Genomic DNA, 19,051 nt, shown 5'->3' with positions numbered 1-19,051 from the left:
GCACCAGCGCTGGGCAGCCCCGGGCCGGCGCAGTGAAAGGATCCAGGGACGTCTAGGAAATTATTCTGCCTGCTCAGCAATTCTGTAGTTAGAATGAAATCAAAGCATTGGAAGCAGGCTTGGTTTCAAGCCAAGAATTAAAACTTGAACAAATTAAAAGGAATCAATAAGGAGGAATCATCACAGTCTTAAAGGAAAAGTGCAAATTATTAAACTCACTATTGTTGCTTGGGAAAGAAATGTCTTTGTGATTTTCAGTAACTTACATGATTTCCAGTCCTGAGTTTTCACTGTATCTTTCAGCATCTTGACTTTAGGAATTGAGAAAGACTAAATTCTTCTTTTTGAGGAGGTTTGAAAGAAGTTTTGAGATGTCAAGGTCATAATGTTCTATAGAGGTTTGAGACATCTCTAATAGCTGTTTAAACACTTGCAGAATGTGAAAAATGGCATTTCTTGCACTATTTCTTCCTGTGAACAATAGAATTATGAGAAATTTTTGATTCTAACATATTTTCTTCCCATGAACTCCTAACAGAAGAATCCTAGTGGACATCCCATGCCTTTTACGAGTCTTAAGGTGATAGTGAGTTGTATTTTATAGAAGAACTCTCCTTGTCACAATGTGTGTTTCCATGTGGTGTCTCATTAATGATGCAGCTTTCTCACAAGAGCCTGTCCCTTGCCAAGGCAGCTTCTGAATAATCCTTTTGGAGTTCTTAGTTTGTTTCTTTCATCTGGGCTGGCAAAAGCTTGAATATTATTTATTTTTACATACATAAAGGGATTTTTCAGGCGCTTCACATGCTTCAACTTTAGAAAGAGTACAATCCAATATCTTCAGTAATCCACATGTGTTGATTCTGACTGGTTTCTTTCAGAGTCATTTTGTGGCGTGCATGACAGCGATCCTAAACCAGATGAGCGACCAGCATTATTCAGTGTACATTGAAACTTTCCAGACAAATTCAGAACTAGTGGTGAGTACTGTGTGTTCACAGAGTTGATAGTTATAGTATTTGATTTTCTGTGAAAAATCAGTATATTTTTTTGGAGTTTCTTGTCTGACTCTTCCTAGAATGAGTTCTGTTGCTGTGCATTTTTTGCCTCAGTGTTATTGCACTGCCTCCCTCTTCTAATGGTGGCACTGGACAACACTGTAATCAGAAATTTGGAAGGAAACAAATTTCTGTCTTGAGAAATTTGTCACCTATCACTGAGGTGGTGATGTAATGATCCAGAATAAGTAATCTTTGTGCTGTACTCTTTTGAGAAAGGGGAAAATAAAAAGAATAAACTCACAACAAAACAACAACAAAACTTACCCTCAACTAGTTGCACATTCCCTCCACACTTCACACCCAGTGATCCATTTCCATTTTCACAATTGAGTCTACTCCTGGTGCAAATAACATTGTAAGTTAAATGCAATAAATGCCCTATTCTTGCAGTGCATCCTTTTATTGCAATTTTTTCTGCAATCATTTAATGGTACCAGAGGGTTTCCATAGTCCTATGTGTGTCCTTTCACATGGCTGCTGTAGCTGTCAGGTAAGTCAGGGTAGTGGCACAGCTTTGCATTATATCTACTGTTAGTCCATGGAGGCAATATCTGCATTTGTCAAGAACTGATCACTTTCCTTCCTTCCTTAAAGTCAGATTGGTGCCATAACTGAAATTTTAAATACGGACTAAATGGAGTTAAAAATGAAAAGATCCCGTATTTTTCAAGCCTATTCGTTCTTATGCATAGTGAGACTAATTAATAAAAAATATCAAATTTTACTCAGAAGTACTACAACTTTTTCTTCACGTTCACTTATGCCTTCTGTTTTCTGAAGAACCCTGTATGATGACTTTAATGTAATGGCTTTTAGCTTCTATTTGGAATCTGAGACTGCTGTTCTACAGGACTTTGGCTCCAATCTCAGATTTACTGAGATATCATCAGGAGTTCTTCTCTTTACTTCACTGAGAGCAAAGTGGAACTCTCCATCTTGGCTCCTTAATCCCACAGAAACACTTCCAAGGGTGTGTTCCACAGCCCCTGCCTGACTGCACTTTGTTGTTCCAGGACTTCTTGATGGAAACATTCATAATGTTCAAAGATCTCATTGGGAAGAACGTGTACCCCTCGGACTGGATGGCCATGAGCATGGTGCAGAACAGGTAAGGAGGGAGGGGCACAGAGCTCCTGCTCTCTGTGCTGCTGGACAGTGACTCCCTTCACACCCTACAGAACATTTTCAGTGCAGTCTAGGATTACTTTATCATTCCAGTCTGAGAAATGCCAAGGTCATCTGAAACAATCCATTCAATAGTTTGTTGCCTGTGCTTTAAGTCCACTTAAAATGGAAAGGGAAAATTGCCTGTCCACTTAAAATGCAAAGGGAAAATTGCCTGTACACTTAAAATGGAAAGGGAAAATTACTTACTTTTTTGTCTATTTGGATGTTACCTTTACTGCTGAACTTATTTTGGCTTCTTGTTTTCAAAGAAACACTTTGAGTTTAGATGCTGGATTGTGTTATGAAGTGAATACACTTTTTAAGCAAGACTTCTGTTGGCAGTCACCTGTACTATCTTTATTTTAGTTTTGTAGAGATGGTGGTAACACTGAGTTTTCTAGAAGTTGCAGAGGGACAGGTCTAAGAGTTGAGTGTCAAAATTGTAAAGGTTTGAATGAACTTAGACCACAGATGCTGTTTACTGAATGTCACAGTTACACAATTCTTTCACTTATATAGAAAGAGAGTACTGAGGATACTCAATAAAGTTGATCATCTCCTGTGAGTGCTCAGTCTTGAGGAAAAGATTTGTCAAAAAAATTTACAGTTTTGTGATATCATATTTTGATATTGGTTACATTTAATCTAGGATTTGAATGGAATTATGTTAAATGAAAGGTTGATTGGGGCTTTTTTTACATTCTGTGATTCAAAAGTGAAGATTATGTTCCAGATGGTTCTAGTCAGGTGTCCAAACCTCTCTTTGTCACTCGTGGGCATTAATGACCATGCAGAGGGATCCCTGACCCCTCCTCTGAGGTAAGCAAGTACAGATGTGCTGGTGGATGTGTAAATTCAGGTAATATTTTGTACATTATATCCTGTACATTACAGGAGTTGTTTTAGTTTTTTTTGTCTGAGCCAGTCTTTGGCCTCTCAGGTAAACTCTAACTCCTTGGACATTCTTATGTGGTTGCTGCTGTGATTGCAATTAGTTTTGATGTAGCAAGAGTTGCTCTAAAAGAAGCCAGTTTAGTACTAAACTGCCTAAAATCCTCTGGCCCACGTCAGCACATCAAACATTTAATATGTAAAACTGGTTTTCTTATCTAGAAAATGCTGTTGACACCTGCATTATCCACAAGTATAAGATTATTTTATTCTGTGAGGGTGGGAAGTGTCTGTCCTTGGTCAAAGAATGTCTTTGGGGCTTGGGGCTTCACCTGGTGGTGTCTGCATTGTGTCAGGTCTTGACAGGAAAAATTGCTTTGAGGGACTGTATTTGTGTTCATGTGCCTCCTAATTACTCTGAACTCTGTGGACAAGTAGTTCCAGGCAGGTTTTGTTGCTCTAAGCTTTATCCTGTGTGAAGAAATAAGTCAGCATTAAAAAAATATTGTTTAGAAGCTATTTAATAGTTTTCTTGTAAACATATTGCTTACTTAAAATGGCTTGGCACTGTTTATACTCCTTGATTGTGTTGCTGTTCTCTGGAATGCATAAGGAAATGAGTTATTGATCTTACTTTATGTCTTAATTTTATGTTATATCAACAACTGAGAGGGGGATTTTTATCAGTCTGTATAGAATTTTGGTTTTGTTTTTTTCTTTGTTTGGGTTTTGAGGTGGTTTTTATGAGGGAATGGATGTTCTACAAAATAAATTGAAGACTAATTTAGTTTTTTAGATTTGTCTTGTTAACGTTGTTTACCACAAACCAGAGGAGTAGCTGAGAAAGAGTCACAGGGGATCAGGTTTAGGTCTCCTGTAATAACACCAAGAGAAGAAAAGACAATTAAAACGCTAACAAACCAAACACAAAAAATACCAGCAGAGTGCAAGCTTTGCATTCTCTATTGCTCTGTTAAGAACAGGAGGCTCCATGCAGCCTTTTTCACTCCCTGAGGAGATGTTTTAGCCTCAAGTCTCCCATTTCTGCACTTGCAAAGAGCCTGGTGGGGGCTGTGGGGCACATCTGTGGTGTCACCTGGGCAGTGGCAGGTGCAGCTGGTGGCACTTGTGCCCTCAGGGAGTGCAGCACAGCCAGGCAGCTCCCCTGCATGATCCTGTGTGTTTTGTGGCTTGCAAGGAAAGTGGGAATTGGAGGAGTTTTGCTGTAGGAGGGACTGCAGCACAGAGATGTGAAATCTGTACATTTACAGAGAGCAGAGCAGAGGGAAGAGCATCACCAGCACTGCAGGTCTGGTCCTCTTTGCTGATATCTGGATATGCTGATATCCAATTCCTACAATCTGGAAGTAAAAACAGGCAGTGCCTGAATGATATCAGGGAGATTTCAGCTAAAAGTTTGGTGTCTTGCATAGGTGGGGGTGCACAATGAGAGAATGGCTTCTTACAGGGTCCAAAGGAAGGGAGAATGGGCACATTCTCATCCATGGGAAATTCTGGTGGGGGAGTTGAAAGAATTGGAGTAGAAACTCAACTGACTAAACTTGCTGATAGAGCTTTGTCTGTGTCAGGATGGAATGATTTAGCTCAAATTACTTTAAATCACTGTGATAAACAAAGTGGTCTTTGCTTCCCAAGCATGCTCAGCCCAAAGCACTTCTGAGGGAGGCAGAGGCTGTGTGTGACAGGCAGTATTCAATAAGCAACAGAGAATGCAAAGGGGGATAGAAATAATGAAATAATTTAATACCTTTTCTTTTTTCTGTTTTCCCCCCTTCCACTAAGAGCAAGATGGAAAGAACTCTTTTTTTATGGCATGCTAGGTAGGGCAGAACACTTTGGGAAACAGTAACATCATCATTGAGGTCATGAGGATATAATATCTGAGTTGTTTTTGTGATCCTCCATGGTGGATTTAATTAACTTTTGTTCTAATTAAAGTTGCTTACTGTGTTCTTCTTATTAGTTACTACTGCTTGTATGTGCACTTTATTCCACTCATGACACTTAGATATTGGCTATTAACTTATTAAAAGCAGTAATTCCTAAGTACATGGCATTTGTGGGGAAATGCTTGGCTGGTTTAGGCAATACCATATAGTCTGTTTATCTTCCAGCTGTTCATAATTTTAATTTAGAGAGATATAATTTCTCCCAGGAAATTCATGTACATTATTGTCAACATGAAGTGCATGGGGAGTGAGATTCGCTGAGTAAAAGGAACAGTGAGCAGGGTTAGCAACTACAGGGAAAGTGTTCACATCCCTTCCCTTGTCCTCTGGGCTTTGAAATTGTAATTCCTCACAGGGAGTCTGAAAGAATTTGATCTTATCATAATTAGTGCCTAGGATCAGTTTGGTTGGTGTCAGGTCTGCAGTGGCTTAGTGAGCACTTTGATTGTTTGCATGTCCATTTGGGTTGATTTTTGAGCCTTGCCCACATTATTTTAAGGTACTTAAAAATAAATGGAAACAGGGTTTCACCAGCATATTTCAAGGTCAGATCCTACTCTCTGAAAAAAGTCCTGCAAGATAACATTGAAGAGCATTTTCTAATACCAGTAGTTTGGCTTTTTCTAAAATATGTTTTCATTACCTGTGTATCTGAGTGTTTTCAGACATCTGTCAGAGTCAAGTCTTCCCCAGTGCTTTTTAAGTCTAACTTGAAAGGTTTAGCACTGCAGGTATTTGGCAAAAGAGCTGGAATTGTTGTCAATTTTCTTTCATTATACATACTAAAAATAGCTGCTTTCTTGCTGATGAACTGCTTTGGAACAGCCTCCAGACGTGGCTCTCATGGAGCCCACCCTTGGAGCTCTGTTATTAATTCAGGAAAAGCTCCCTGTGCCTCCACATCAGTGTCACCTGCAGCCCCAGGCACTGAGCATCCTCAGCCTGCCAGGGCTGGGCTCTCTCAGGTATCTGCTCCTGGCCAGGCAGCAAAGGGAGGCAGAAGAAATTCCTCCTTGGTGCCCAGAGAGTGACTGCTGGGACTTCTGCTCAAGAGAGGACAGTAGGGATTCCAGGCCTGGGTTTTGTTGGGGTTTTTTTTTTTTTTTTTTTGTGTGTGTTTTTCTATTCACAGATGATCAGAAAATGGCTCTGTGGCTCCTGAAAAACTTGTTTTCCACTTATGTGTGCATGGTCCTAGACACAACCTTGGAATAAGTGTTCAAGGCCAGGCTGGACAGGGCTTGGAGCAGCCTGCCCCAAGGAAAGGTGTCCCTGCCATGGCATGGGGTGGAATGAAATGAGCTTTAACACCCCTCCAACCCAAACCAGTCTGGGATTCAGTGAACTCAAGCTGAAAGGGAGAAAAAATCTCAAATTAATTAAAATATTTGAGCTGTTTCTCAGCCTTCCATTTATCTGTTGATGGGAATAAAACTTATATATTTAAAAAACAAACAAACAAACAACTCATATCAACCCCCAAATGAATAGTTTAGGTTAGTTTTACCCTGGAAGCTGACTCATTTATGTATCTAAGGTTGGATGACAGTGTTATGGTTTATTTTGTGCAAATAAGGCAGAATTTAGAAGGCAGATCTGCTGCATACAAGTAACTCTTTTCTTTGATCTTGTTTTCCTCTGCAACTTTTGACTGATTTAAACATTTTCTTATAGAAATGCTGTTGTTTTATAAGGGCTTGAATTTTCAGGGGAGCAGAATACATTTATACACAGGCTTATGGCATATTGCAGAACTTTGTAATTTCAATGTATGAAAACATATTTTAAGCAACAAGTATAAATGTCTAACAAAAATATTCTTTTATGCACAGTTACAGAAAAGGGTAAACAACATGTGCAAAGGCTATTATAACATGTGCAAACAAATGTCACTGTTTAGTCATTGATTTAATTGTGTACAGTCATAGGATGTGTCCTTGGACAGTTTGGCTTTGTTATGAGACTAAAAATGTCCTTGTTGAAATGCAGTTTACCTGTTAATATAAAGTTCCTTTCAGAGGGAATTTTTTTTGTTGTTGTCTCCCATGCTGAGGTATTTGGTACCTAATGCCTCAGTGTTCTCAAATTTGCATCTCCTAAGTCCATTTGTCATGGTTTGATGCTGGCACAATGCCAGTGCCCCCATGAAAATATATTCTCCCTAGTGGTTGCTGTGAGATGGGATCAGAAATTGAGTAAAGCAGGCTCCAATTTAGGAATAAAGGAAAGAACTTTATTAACTTACAATATGAAAAAAAGAACACCTAGAACTCAGAATGAAAATCTTCCAGAAACACTCCTCCTCCCCCCAATTTCCACCACCACATGAAATAGAACCTTAGATTCTCAATCCAGTCACCACCCCTCAGATAATTGACTCTTAGTCCATCAACAACCTTCAGATGATCAATTCTCAGTTCAACAAGGGGAGAGGAGTCCCTCTTGTGCCATAAGCTTCCCCAGGAAACACAGTTGAGGCCTGTTGTGCTTCCCTGTCACACGTGGCACCACCCAGAGTACATCTGCCATCGTGACATCTTCCTTCCGTGCCAGTGCTCTCACCACTGCACACGGACCAGGGCTGGTCTTCTGGGGTTCCTCTTTTAAGGATGCTTTGCCCAGTTCCAAAAACGTTTCTCACTTTTAAGACACCTGTCCTCCCCAAATTCACCCCCTGGGGCCAAGGGTTCTCGAGAACAGAGATTTTTATTGACACCATTACACCATTAAATTCAGCTTCTTCTGTTTCCTTACTGTCTTTCTCAGTCTCTACAAAAGTCAATGTCTGTAATCAGGGAAATGGCATTAAACAGTCCTGGGGCAGCAGGTGAGAGCAGAGGCAGCAGTTCTGCTTTCCCTGTGGGCTGTGCTTTGCTCCCATGGAGAATTTCCCTTCCTGCTGGGGCTGATGCCCCTATGCTCTGCCGGCAGCTCCCAGCCTGGCACAGAGTCACTGCCACCTGCCTGTGCCAATGTCACCCTGCCTTGCCATCACCTGCATGCTCCTAGCACAAAGATGCTCATTCTGCACCAGCTCTGTGTGTTGCTGGTTGTTCTCTGTGTCCTGGAATTATCTGCTCACCAGGAATGAAACACTTCATTGCGTGCTGGCTGCAGCAGATCCTCTGCTCAGCAAGGGAGGCAGCTGCCCATGGTGGTCATGGAACAGAGTGAGTGCCTGGTGGGTTTAACTGCAGTCATTTATTTAATCTTTTATCTGAATGCAGAGAGAAAACGTGCAGGGAGATATCCCATTCCCACTCCCACTGCAGTGTCTCATCTTTCCTAATATCAGCTGCTGGGATGCTCACACTCCCAGACTAAGAGGTCTCCGAGCTAAAAGAAAAGTCCTCAGTGAAGAGAATAACTCAACACAAAGCAAAATCCCAAAAACCAAACAAACAAAAAAAAAAACCTACCTACCTATCTATCTATCTATCTATCTATCTATCTATCTATCTATCTATCTATCTATCTATCTCTCTCTCTCTCTCTCTCTCTCTCTCTATCTCTCTATCTCTCTATCTCTCTATCATCTCTCTATATTACATAATAATATATAATAATTCTACAATATAAAATATATATTGTAATGATAATATATAATATATCTGTTATATATATATTTATGTATTTATATATATCTTGGTAATTTGATGTTCTCAGGAAGTCAGTGAAATAAACTGTTACTTTCCTAGATACAGCTTCCACTTGCAGATAGAAACCCCTAAGGTTCTTTGCTATGTGGCATATATCCTGCTATAAAACGTTTTCAAGTATTTTAATTTTACTAGAACATCTGGGGATTAAGACAACGAGGAGTATTTTGCCCTCTGTAGAATATATGTGCAAATGAGTAAAAGACATTGAAGAGATTACCCACACAAACTGTTCTTTGTCACTGCAGAAAAGACTAAAAATTCAATACTCATAATTTTCATTAGTTGTAAGTGCAACTGAGCAATCCTTCTGTATTCCCCATTCTGAGTAACTTTGACCAGAATTCATCTAATTAGAAATTTTCAGGAAATAAAATCTATGCAAATTCCTTGTATTTAACATTATTTTGAAGAGTTAATTTTCATAATTTTTTTACCAGAAGCATCACAAAATAACCCTGCTGGTGTATTATGTATTTGCTGCATAATCATCTCTTTTAAAATTCCTAGTCTGCTGCTTCAATGCAATGAAAATCAGTGGAAGAACTGAGAAATAATTCTGCAATATCAACTCAAACTTCTTTCAAAAGTGAAGGCTGTGGGAGTTAATTACTGTGTGACATCCTGACACAACCATGTTAAGACATTGCATTTCATCTTTAAGAACAGGGTTTCAGCTTTGTGTCTGATTCCCATTCTTGATTAGCACTAAAGACAGCATGCGATTGTTAATTTTTTCATTAATTCAGAATATTTCTACTATGCAAAAACTTGTCTGGAGTGCACAGAAAAGCAGAGGAGACCAGAAGTGAGAAAGAAGTCACAATATAAGCAAAATTAGTGAAAGTAATGAAATACTGAAAGCTCTCAAGCTGATTTACTTCAAGCCTATTCTGGCAGCTCCTTGTAGACTTCATTTTCAAGCCATGAAGTTCCTTAAAGCATTCAAAACATCCCATTTCCAGGAGTTTAGCATAAAATGTGCACCTAATATGCAGACTTGAAAATCTATTTTGGCTCCTAAATGAGAGCTCCCCAATGTTTAAAGCATGTTTTGGGGAGGTGCTGAAGGAAAGGTCACATACAAAGAGCCTGCTGAAGGCCCTCACATGGAAACTTGGCTTTTCTGGCACAAAACCACTGCACATTCCTGCCTTCCTCTGGGAGTTCATTGTGCTGCTGTCAGAGTGACTCTGACACATTACAGCATGCAGTGTTCTGGATGCTTGGCATAGCTGTTTAATGCACATTTTCTAATAATGCTAATAAGGAAAACCATGATTGAGACAAGCCCCAATATTATCATTGAGACAGGAGCAGCTGGGGCACAGCCATTTTGAAGCTGTTGCTTTCTGACCATGTTGTTTAGTTACAGTCTAGGTGTACATTGGAAAAGAATTTAGGAATATGGCAGTTGCTCTAGCATTAGAATTCAATATGAATGATTCAAGAAGTTATTCTTCAGTCTGTAGCGAAGCTGAGTTGACACAACGGAGAAATATGATGAAATTATTCTTCTTTCTTTGAGCCACTGGCCATATTTTTCCAGTTACCATGGAAGTGGATTTCTTCCCAAGTGTTGCCATTATTGTGCTCTTCATAATTAGGTTTCATGTAGCCACAAGGTTTTTAAATATTCTTTCCATCCTGCATTACCCTTCATTTCTAAATCAATGATTACTAAGTTATTAGGACATAATTTCTGCTGTTGCTTTGTGGGGAATTTTGTTATTTCACCTGTAGTACCTGTGTGGTTCGATCTCTCCTGTCACACTGATTGCTTGTCTGGTCTCTCTTCTGTGTATTTGGTACCTTCCAGCTTTGTTTTATAGTTGTCATTCACTGTTGCAGTCCATGACAATGGCCAGCATTGGGGTTTGGGTCTGACCCACACTTTCAATCTTCTCATTCTGTAACGTGCCTTCTTCTGCATGTTCTGTACACAGCAAGGAAGAGAAACGGTGACAGAAGCCCACAGAGAATAATTTGACTTCAGCTGCTTTTCCCTGGTGTTTCCCTTATGTTACAATACCCATCAGGTGTCTTCTGCACAACATTTTAGGAGGATGATAGTAAGAAGTTGATATAAATTATGGATGAGTATTATTTTGCCTCTGCTATTCCCTGCTCCACATCTCACAGAATTGGCATAATGGCCAAACTTTCTATCCAAACTCAGGAAAGTTCTTTAAAAATAATAGTCAGTACATCCTCCAGGGTTTGCAAAAACTTCCCTCGTATTCCTCATCTGTTCAAGTAGAGGATGATCAGTTTTGGGGATTAAAAAACACTGAAGTTAGTATAACTCCTTCTGGTTTGGATTTTGGACCAAACTCTCTGAAGGAAAAGCACTTTGGGTTTGTGGAACGAAGTTCTGAATTTTAAAAACTATCCATGCCTTCACTGGCTTTCAGATGTGACTTAAAGATCCCATAAATGCCATCATTTTAATGATTTCTTCGAATAAGTTTTCACAACACAGACTCTTTTAAACTTTATTTTTCTGTGTCTGATTATCCAGTAGAAGTTTGCACTTGATTCATTTTTTGCACCTGTCATTCCATCAGTGCAGTCACAGTGAGGAGCCACAGCAAGCTGGAGCTGATGTTCATAAATTCCTGAGTGAATTCATTCAGCCTTCACCTCAGCATCTGGGTTACTCAGCTCAGAGCTGAGGCAGTGAACTCCCAGATTTTAGACTCATGTGAACCTGAAAAGACGTTGAAGAGCATCTCAGAGCTTTAAAAGAATTCACTTGAAGAGTCTGAGGCAAGGGCTTTTCATTATTTTGGAAATGTTTCTGTGCTGGATCTGATTTGTGCACTTTTCCCAAAATGATGTTGTGGACCCAAGGTGCAGAAAAAGGCCAGGTTTTGCACCTGAGAACAGTCAATGTGAATTTAAGGTTTTGTTTGTTTGGGGTTTTTGGAGGGGGGTCTGTCTGTTTGTTTCTTTTATTAAATTCTCCCTTTGTTTTTTGTTGCAAAAAGCTGATGTAACAATTCTAACTAGCTTGCTAAAAATAACTTGGAGTTGCAGATCTGAATTTTAGGTTTATTACCTATTTACACTTCAAAAGCAAGGACAACATGCAGACCTATTTTACTGTTAGACAAAATCATCATCTTCTGAGGAATAGCCTTGAAATCCTATTTTGATTAATATGTTGTTTATGAATACAGAATTCTTTCCTTGGTCCATCTCAACCCCTCTGTTTTCTTTTGAGGGAGAATCAGCTTGAAATCAAATTTTTATCTTAGAGCGACATGAATTTTCAGAATTTTCTACCTTAAATTATTTCTCTGTGTTACTTAAGGTACTGTTCTCCCCTGTTTAGAACAGATATCTGTGTGTGTGAAATTGAGTACAGCTGCACAGGTTTCTATTCTTTGGGCTCTCTTTCCAGCCAAAAGTTTTAACAAATATCTCTGACAATACAATAAAGTAAAGCAGAAGCAGCAGGAAATTCAGAGTGAGAGAGGAAACAGGAGCAGTTGAACCATGACAATTTTGTTGCTGTCCTAAGCCAAAACCCTGCATTTTTATTCCCAGATTTAGCCCAGAGACTTTGGACTTTGAAGATCTTCCATAAATCTTCAGGCCCAAGAGTTTTATATGAGCTGTGCATTAGAAGCATCAATCCTCATAAACTCAGGAAATATCATTGAAGTTATTGTGGGTAAAGGAATTTCAGCAGTTTTAGATCACAATTATTTAAACTGATGAGAAATTAATTCTGTTGTGACTGTAGAAAATTTATTGTTTCATTAAAATTAATTGAAAATGTGACAGTTCAATTTATGTCTTTAAAATTTAGTGTTTGAAATTATATTTTCTTCTTTTTTTTCATCAAAATCTCACATTATTTTACAAGTACCATTATTTTCATACTTGTGGCTACTTAATTAAAGCCCCTTTGTGGTGAAAGTGGAGACTGAGGAAATCATTGAGGCATTGGCAGGAGGCAGGAATAGCATTCAAACCTTCTGCCTAAGTGACTCCCAGTGACAGGAATAGATCCACCCTTTAGGCAAAACACAAATGAATGAAAATATTTGCAACTTGACAGCCTGGAAATATTGCATGCTCCCTGAAAATGTGTCCTTCCTGTCTGTCAGATAAAAATATTTGTGAGAGTGAAAGGGATATTTACAGAAGACAGCTTACATATAATGATACTGTATAGAAACTTGTAAATATTTTTATTACTTTCCGTGATTTCTACTTGACATTAAATACCTCAGTACTTCTTAGGTGTCCTTGAGGGATTTTTATATGGCTAAAAGTAAAACCTAAAAAAGCTCTTCACAAAAATTTTTGTTACATGTAATATAATGTAATATGTCCATACTAGGAAATAGATTTCCACTAATAAATTTCCTGTGTGTTTAAGGTAAGATTATTTCTACTCTATCTTGCATGATATATCTGTTTAAAAAGTACTGAAAATGTGGGATTTTTTTTTATTGCAAGAGAAGTTATTAGCACCAGATTATACCAGAGGCTGCCTAAACTGGATATTTAGGTGATGTGATTTGTCATGGTGTTGGAGCAGTGTGGAAATGCACAGAATTTGGGAATTATAAAAGCCTCAGAAATGGAAGACACCCCCTACTGCTCCAGCCAAAAACTCTGAGTGAAGGGAAATGCTCTCCCTGAGCAGCTGGAGCTCAAGAACTTGCTTCTGTGAGCTGGCAAGAAATAAACTTAGTAAATCCAAGGGTCTAGAGCAATGCAGAAAACTGAACACTGAAAAGGCCTTGACCTAAAATTCCTGTTCAGAAGAATAATGATGATGATGAAACAGAATAACCTGTCTTGATTCTGCCAAGCTGCGTGGGGTTTTATGCTGCCTAAAATAAATCACTCTCCTAGAATCCCCTTATTTGCAGCATCTTAAACTGTTAGTGTCAAGTATCAGGCAGCTTGAAGGAGATAAATGTCCCCTTGTGAGTGGAGCTTTAGGGAAGAATGTGTTTATTTGCTTGTGGGCAGTGTGGGACAGTGTGGCAGTCATATTTTCTGAAAAATGCCTTTGCCCAGGATTTTTTCTCCTGGGAAGATGAGAGGCCTCAGAGATAAAGGAAAACAATAATTATCTCATTTGCTTCTCCTGTGTTTTACTGCTTTGGAATGTGTTTGGAGATTGTTTACCCACAGGTGATTGTTTCATTTCATTCTGCTGTGAATTATTTTGACTCATTGGCCAACCAGGGCCAAGCTGTGTTGGGACTCTGGAAAGAGTCACAAGTTTTCATTATTATCTTGTTAGCCTGCTGTAAGTATCCTTTCTGTATTCTTTAGTATAGTTTAGTATTCTTTAATATAATATATTATCATAAAATAATAAGTTAGCCTTCTGAGAACATGGAGTCAGATTCATTCCTTTCTCCATCTGGGGGCAACCCAAATCCAATTGGACAGCTCCCAGCAGGAATCCCATTTAGGAGTTGGTCACATAAAGGTGGCAGAGCTTGGGAGGTGGCACTGGGGGCACAGGGCAGCCCTGTGAACGAGCACAAGGTGTTCAGCAGAGCAAGGGCAGCACTGAGCAAAGCTAGATTTCTGGAACTGGAAGAGATTTGATGCCACTTGGCTTGTCACAAACCAGCCCCTTAATTCAGCTGGCAAGATTAGCTGAGCCAGTCTGGAGGATGGGATCAGAGGATGCCCTGGACCATGGGGAGGAAGCTCAGCTGAGTGTGTGGGGGTGACACAGCACCACCAGAAATCTGCTCCCTCCCCCTGTCCCAGCTCCTGCAGTGTCCCTCTGGTCACCTTAATAAAAAGGACTTGGCAGGATGTGAGAACGTGCATAATTACTGAATTTCCTTGATCCCATCAGCAATACAGGGGACTGCTACACAGATGAAAAGAAATTCTCCTGTAGGTTTTCACAAAGAACATTTTCCTCCTGCAGAACCTCACCCCCAACAAGGGATCTCACTCCATCCAGTCACTGCTCTAATGAAGCAGGGAGCTCCTGTGGGTGGTTGCTCAGTGGTTAGATGGGATTCCCTGTTGTAAGCTTGCCAAAAGCTGAACTTCTGCTTTACCTCCCTCATTAAGAAACTGAACTTAGACCTTCTGATTTATCTCTTTTTTTGTGATGAGACTAAAACTCCTTTCCCTGTTTCTCCAGTGGCTCATAGAGGGCTGCCAGGGGAGCAGTGTAACAGCAGAGCTTATTTGCTGTGTTCCACCAGCCCCCAGTGACCAATGGCATTTAATGGTGTTCCCTTCAGTTTAGTCTTTGATGTGTCTGATCACTTCTGAGCAGTGTAAAATCCAGGCATTTGCAGCACCCTGTACCAAAGAGCTGCAGAGTTAACACAGAACCTGGGTTTGTTTATTTTGAGTGCACACCCTGGCTGTGTTCAGGGCTCTCTGGTGCTTCCCTGTGAGCTTTCAGTCTCTCATCTCCACATTACTTTGGGTTTTATGGGTCCTGTCAGCTCCCTCCTGTGTCACACTGTCCCTGACTGAGGGTCATTTCTGTGTCACAATTATTTGCGTGTTTTCTTCTCTTTTCTTTCTTTTTCTATTTGTTTATCCTTTTGAGATGGGACACCAAAACACCACAGAGAGCCCAGCACAAGGACACAGCATTCCTTGGACAGTAACATATGGATATCCTGTGGTTTCTTAATCTTTTGCTGATAATCCTAATTATTGAATTATTGCTTTCTCTGATGTTGCTAATCACTGAGATGGTGAGGATTTCTGGACCTGGCTGTTGTAATATTAGATTTTTTTCCTGACTGGGAGTATCTAGTTGACAGCCAATCATTATATTTGAACAATTAGGATTGGTTTTCCCTTGTGTTCACTGTTTTGTTTGCCCTTACAGTTTTTTCCATAGAAATATTTCCACTTATTAGCATTAAAAAAATTGCCTATGAAGCAGAGGCAAATGATCACTTTCAGTCAATTTCCAATTTTGAAAACAACTGAATTATTAAAATAAACTTTATAAATATTTAAAGATACAATTGATTTTTGTTTTACAAATGTCCCATGCTGGGAAGTCAGAAATTAGCTTTACAAACATGACTTAATCATATTGCATTAATCAAGATCTTAAATAGGTGCTGCTTTTCAGGCTGGAGGGGTAATGCTCATGTTCTTACTCTTGGAAGGAGTAACTGTACAGTATTTTGAATGTGAATTTTCACTGTTTGGAATGGTTTTATAATCCATCTGGGGAAGGAAGGTGGCCAGAGGTGTTGTCCTGCCCTCCCTACCTGTAAGAAAACAGAGAAGTTGGATTTTATATCTGTGAAGTGCAACTCCTAAGCAATGATGTGAGCACAGGAGCTGTTTCAGGTGTCAGACTGAGAGGAGGTGATGCCACCCTTGTGAACCACCTGGGGCTGGCACAAGGTGACACTGGATCTGAAAGGATTGCTCTGTTTTCTCAGGAGTGCAACAGAGGAAACAAAATTCTATTGTCTGACTTTTCCAGCAGAGGTGGAGAAAGCTTTTTGACAATTGTGTAATTTTTTTCATGTGTAACACCATAAATCCTGTGCCACTGTCCAGATTGTCACCTGCTGTGTTCAGTGCCAAACGTGCTGCCACCAGTATCACACACAGTGGGTATGGACTGCCAGAGGTTACATTCATTTATCTCTATCACTGCTTTTTTTGGTTTTTTTAGAGTCTTCTTGAGAGCCATCAACAAATTTGCAGAGACAATGAACCAGAAATTTTTGGAGAACATGAATTTTGAAGTCCAAGTAAGTATTTGGGGTTTTTGGCTGAGCCAAAGCAGCATGTGCATGTCTCCAGAGCCCCTCCTGGTGCTGTGCCAGTATCAGTTTCAGACTGATATTTACAGTTTCAGATGGGCTATGGATTTGGGTGGGGCAGGATTGGACCATCTTCCATGTGACATCAGAGGTGGGCTTTGATTATTTATGATAAGGCACCCAACCAGGGTATTTTCTTCTGTAACTCTGCTCAGGATAGCAAGCAGAAAACTCTTTTTTTTTCTTAGTTAGCCAAGTGAATTCAGCAAGTCAATCTCAGACATAACACACAGAGTCCTTACAGTGTCAGTGCTGTGGATGTGGGACAGAAAGAGCTTAACTTTGCTGATTCCTAGAGTATTTAGCACTTAAAATTTATTTTTGACTTCTAGTCTTCCCTGACAAGTCTATCTTCATCTATTTGTTTGTATTAGTTCTTTCTGCAATCATTATTAATTAGGGTTAGTTGGGTTTTTTCTTTGTTCAATATCATTCTGTGCAACTGAACTGTTTCATTATGCATTTTACCACGTTTGGCTTCCTTTAGATAAAAATGAAAATGTCTGTAGTTTTCACATTCATTAAATTGGTATTAAAATGTAAATACACTTTTAGATTCAGGATTTGTCACTAAGCGCTGCCTGATCATGGTGTGTGAAGTTATTCTGTTTCAAAGTTCAGGGCTTTATATTTCATGGTTCATCTCACAGCTTTCAATCTGTTTTTAATGATTCCACTTGTGCTAAAAACTGTTTGGGAATTGGTCTCTTGGTCCTCAACACAAAACCCCTTGGTCCCAAATAGCTGCAGAGGAGCCACAGTGATTAAACAGGAAGAGTTGGAAAGACAGTACTGAGAAGAAAGGTGAAAGATTCACACTCAGTTACAGTGGCCCCAAGTAGGAAATGTAGAGCTTTTCCCTGCTTTATTTCACTAAAAATGTTTTACCTTCAAAATGTGTGATTATACAAATGTATATATATATGATGTTAATTAAGATTTTTGAATCACAATGAAAGATGTTTCTTCCAACAAACTTAAAATATATATTTTTAGTGAATATCCCTGTTAGAAACTGTCAGGCCCTTGACATATTCATGATATAATCTGTCCTAGGCTCTGTCAGTTTATTAACAAGCAGTTTATAAATTATTGTTTCTGTAGCACTTGATCAACTTTACTGCATAATGTGTCAGTAATTTTTAAAAGCAGATAACAAAGGCCTGAAAGACATCCTCACGTGCGGGGTACCAAAATCACACAGACAATAAAGACTGGATCTGTCAAAGCTTTATTAAGGTGTACATTGCCTTTTTCAAAGTGAAAAGCAGCAGTTTGATCTGGAGCCTTTATTTCAGCTCCTTCCTGTGGCAATTCTGTGCCTCTCAAAGGGTTATCAAACAACCAGGGATGTTGTGGTTCAACACCGCACCTTGCAGTTCAAGGGGATGCATTAATGCTCTTTTATTCTTGACTTGTCAAATATCTGGAGGCTCTGAGTAAGGTAAACAATGTTACAATAAATAAGTGGTGCCCTGTAAAGCATTGTGATACCCTTATAGTCTGCATAAGAGACTCTAAAGTACAAATCAAGGTGTTACCTTCCTTTTCTTTTATGAATAAAAGTCTGCAAACCTTCTAAGAGTTCCCTAAATATACTTATTCAAAAAGTTGCTACTGGACTTTAAAAGGTCTGAATAGTGCAAAGCATATTGTCTAATATCCTTAATTATAAATTTAAATTTGATTTCTCACAGAATATTTTTTGTATTAATATATCTTAGCAGTAAGCAAACCTGAGCAGTGGTTAACTCAAAGTAAATGAGAAACTGCTATACTTAATAAAATAGTTCACCTTACAGTACAGCTATTATGTAGCTGTATTTCTATTTTTATTTACATTCCTATTTTAAAAAAATGAGAACGAGACAAAGAAACTTGCTTTCTCTATTTTGATTTGAGAGAAAATTTGGAAGAGTGTAACTTTGATGTTTGTTAAGAGCTGCAGCTTGATAACATGGGTTGTTCATCCCCATCTCAGGCAGCCCCACCCATCCCAACCCTCAGTGGGGTTTGGAGCAGGTCCCTGAGCCCGCTGCAGGCGGAGCTGAGTGGGCTGGGGAGAATGGAGATGCAAATCAGTCAGAGTGTTATTTAAAATAAAAATATGCTTTGTTTACACCTTTGTAAACAAGTGCATGATTTTTACTGTTTGCAGGATGGTGTTCTCAGATCAGATTATTAAGAGCTGGAGCAAAGTCTTAATTAAAAGGAAAATTTGAAAAGCTGTTTAAAGCACAGGGAAACAGATCTGAGGATTTTCACTTGGCTGGGTGGTTGCATGGCAATAAATAGTAGACAACCAAAGCAAACAAAGCAAGTCAGCTGTGAAGCAGTTGTGCATCTAAGAAAGTGTGATTTAAATCTATAGAGATGCAAAGAGGAAATTTTTTGCTACTCTAGTTGAGCTTGTTAAATGGAGGAAAAAAAAAAGGTTCCTGGCCTCTTTCTTGTTTGCAAAGTAAATTGCTTTTTTTCATTTATTATGTGAT

The 19,051-nt window shown here is 39.2% G+C and overlaps 1 protein-coding gene across 1 annotated transcript in view; it reads left to right on the top strand.

Moving 5' to 3' along the window:
* The window catches only part of DOCK2 (dedicator of cytokinesis 2), a 159,538-nt gene that overhangs the window by 97,763 nt on the left and 42,724 nt on the right, over positions 1–19,051 (top strand). The window contains exons 28-30 of the mRNA XM_063168555.1: positions 882–980; positions 2,075–2,169; positions 16,409–16,487. Coding sequence (XP_063024625.1) covers positions 882–980; positions 2,075–2,169; positions 16,409–16,487 — 273 coding nt within the window. The remainder of the gene's footprint in view (positions 1–881; positions 981–2,074; positions 2,170–16,408; positions 16,488–19,051) is intronic.

The sequence above is a fragment of the Melospiza melodia genome, chromosome 14 (genome assembly GCF_035770615.1).
Source record: "Melospiza melodia melodia isolate bMelMel2 chromosome 14, bMelMel2.pri, whole genome shotgun sequence".
Lineage (NCBI taxonomy): Eukaryota > Metazoa > Chordata > Aves > Passeriformes > Passerellidae > Melospiza > Melospiza melodia.
This window is presented reverse-complemented; position numbering and strand designations above follow the sequence as displayed.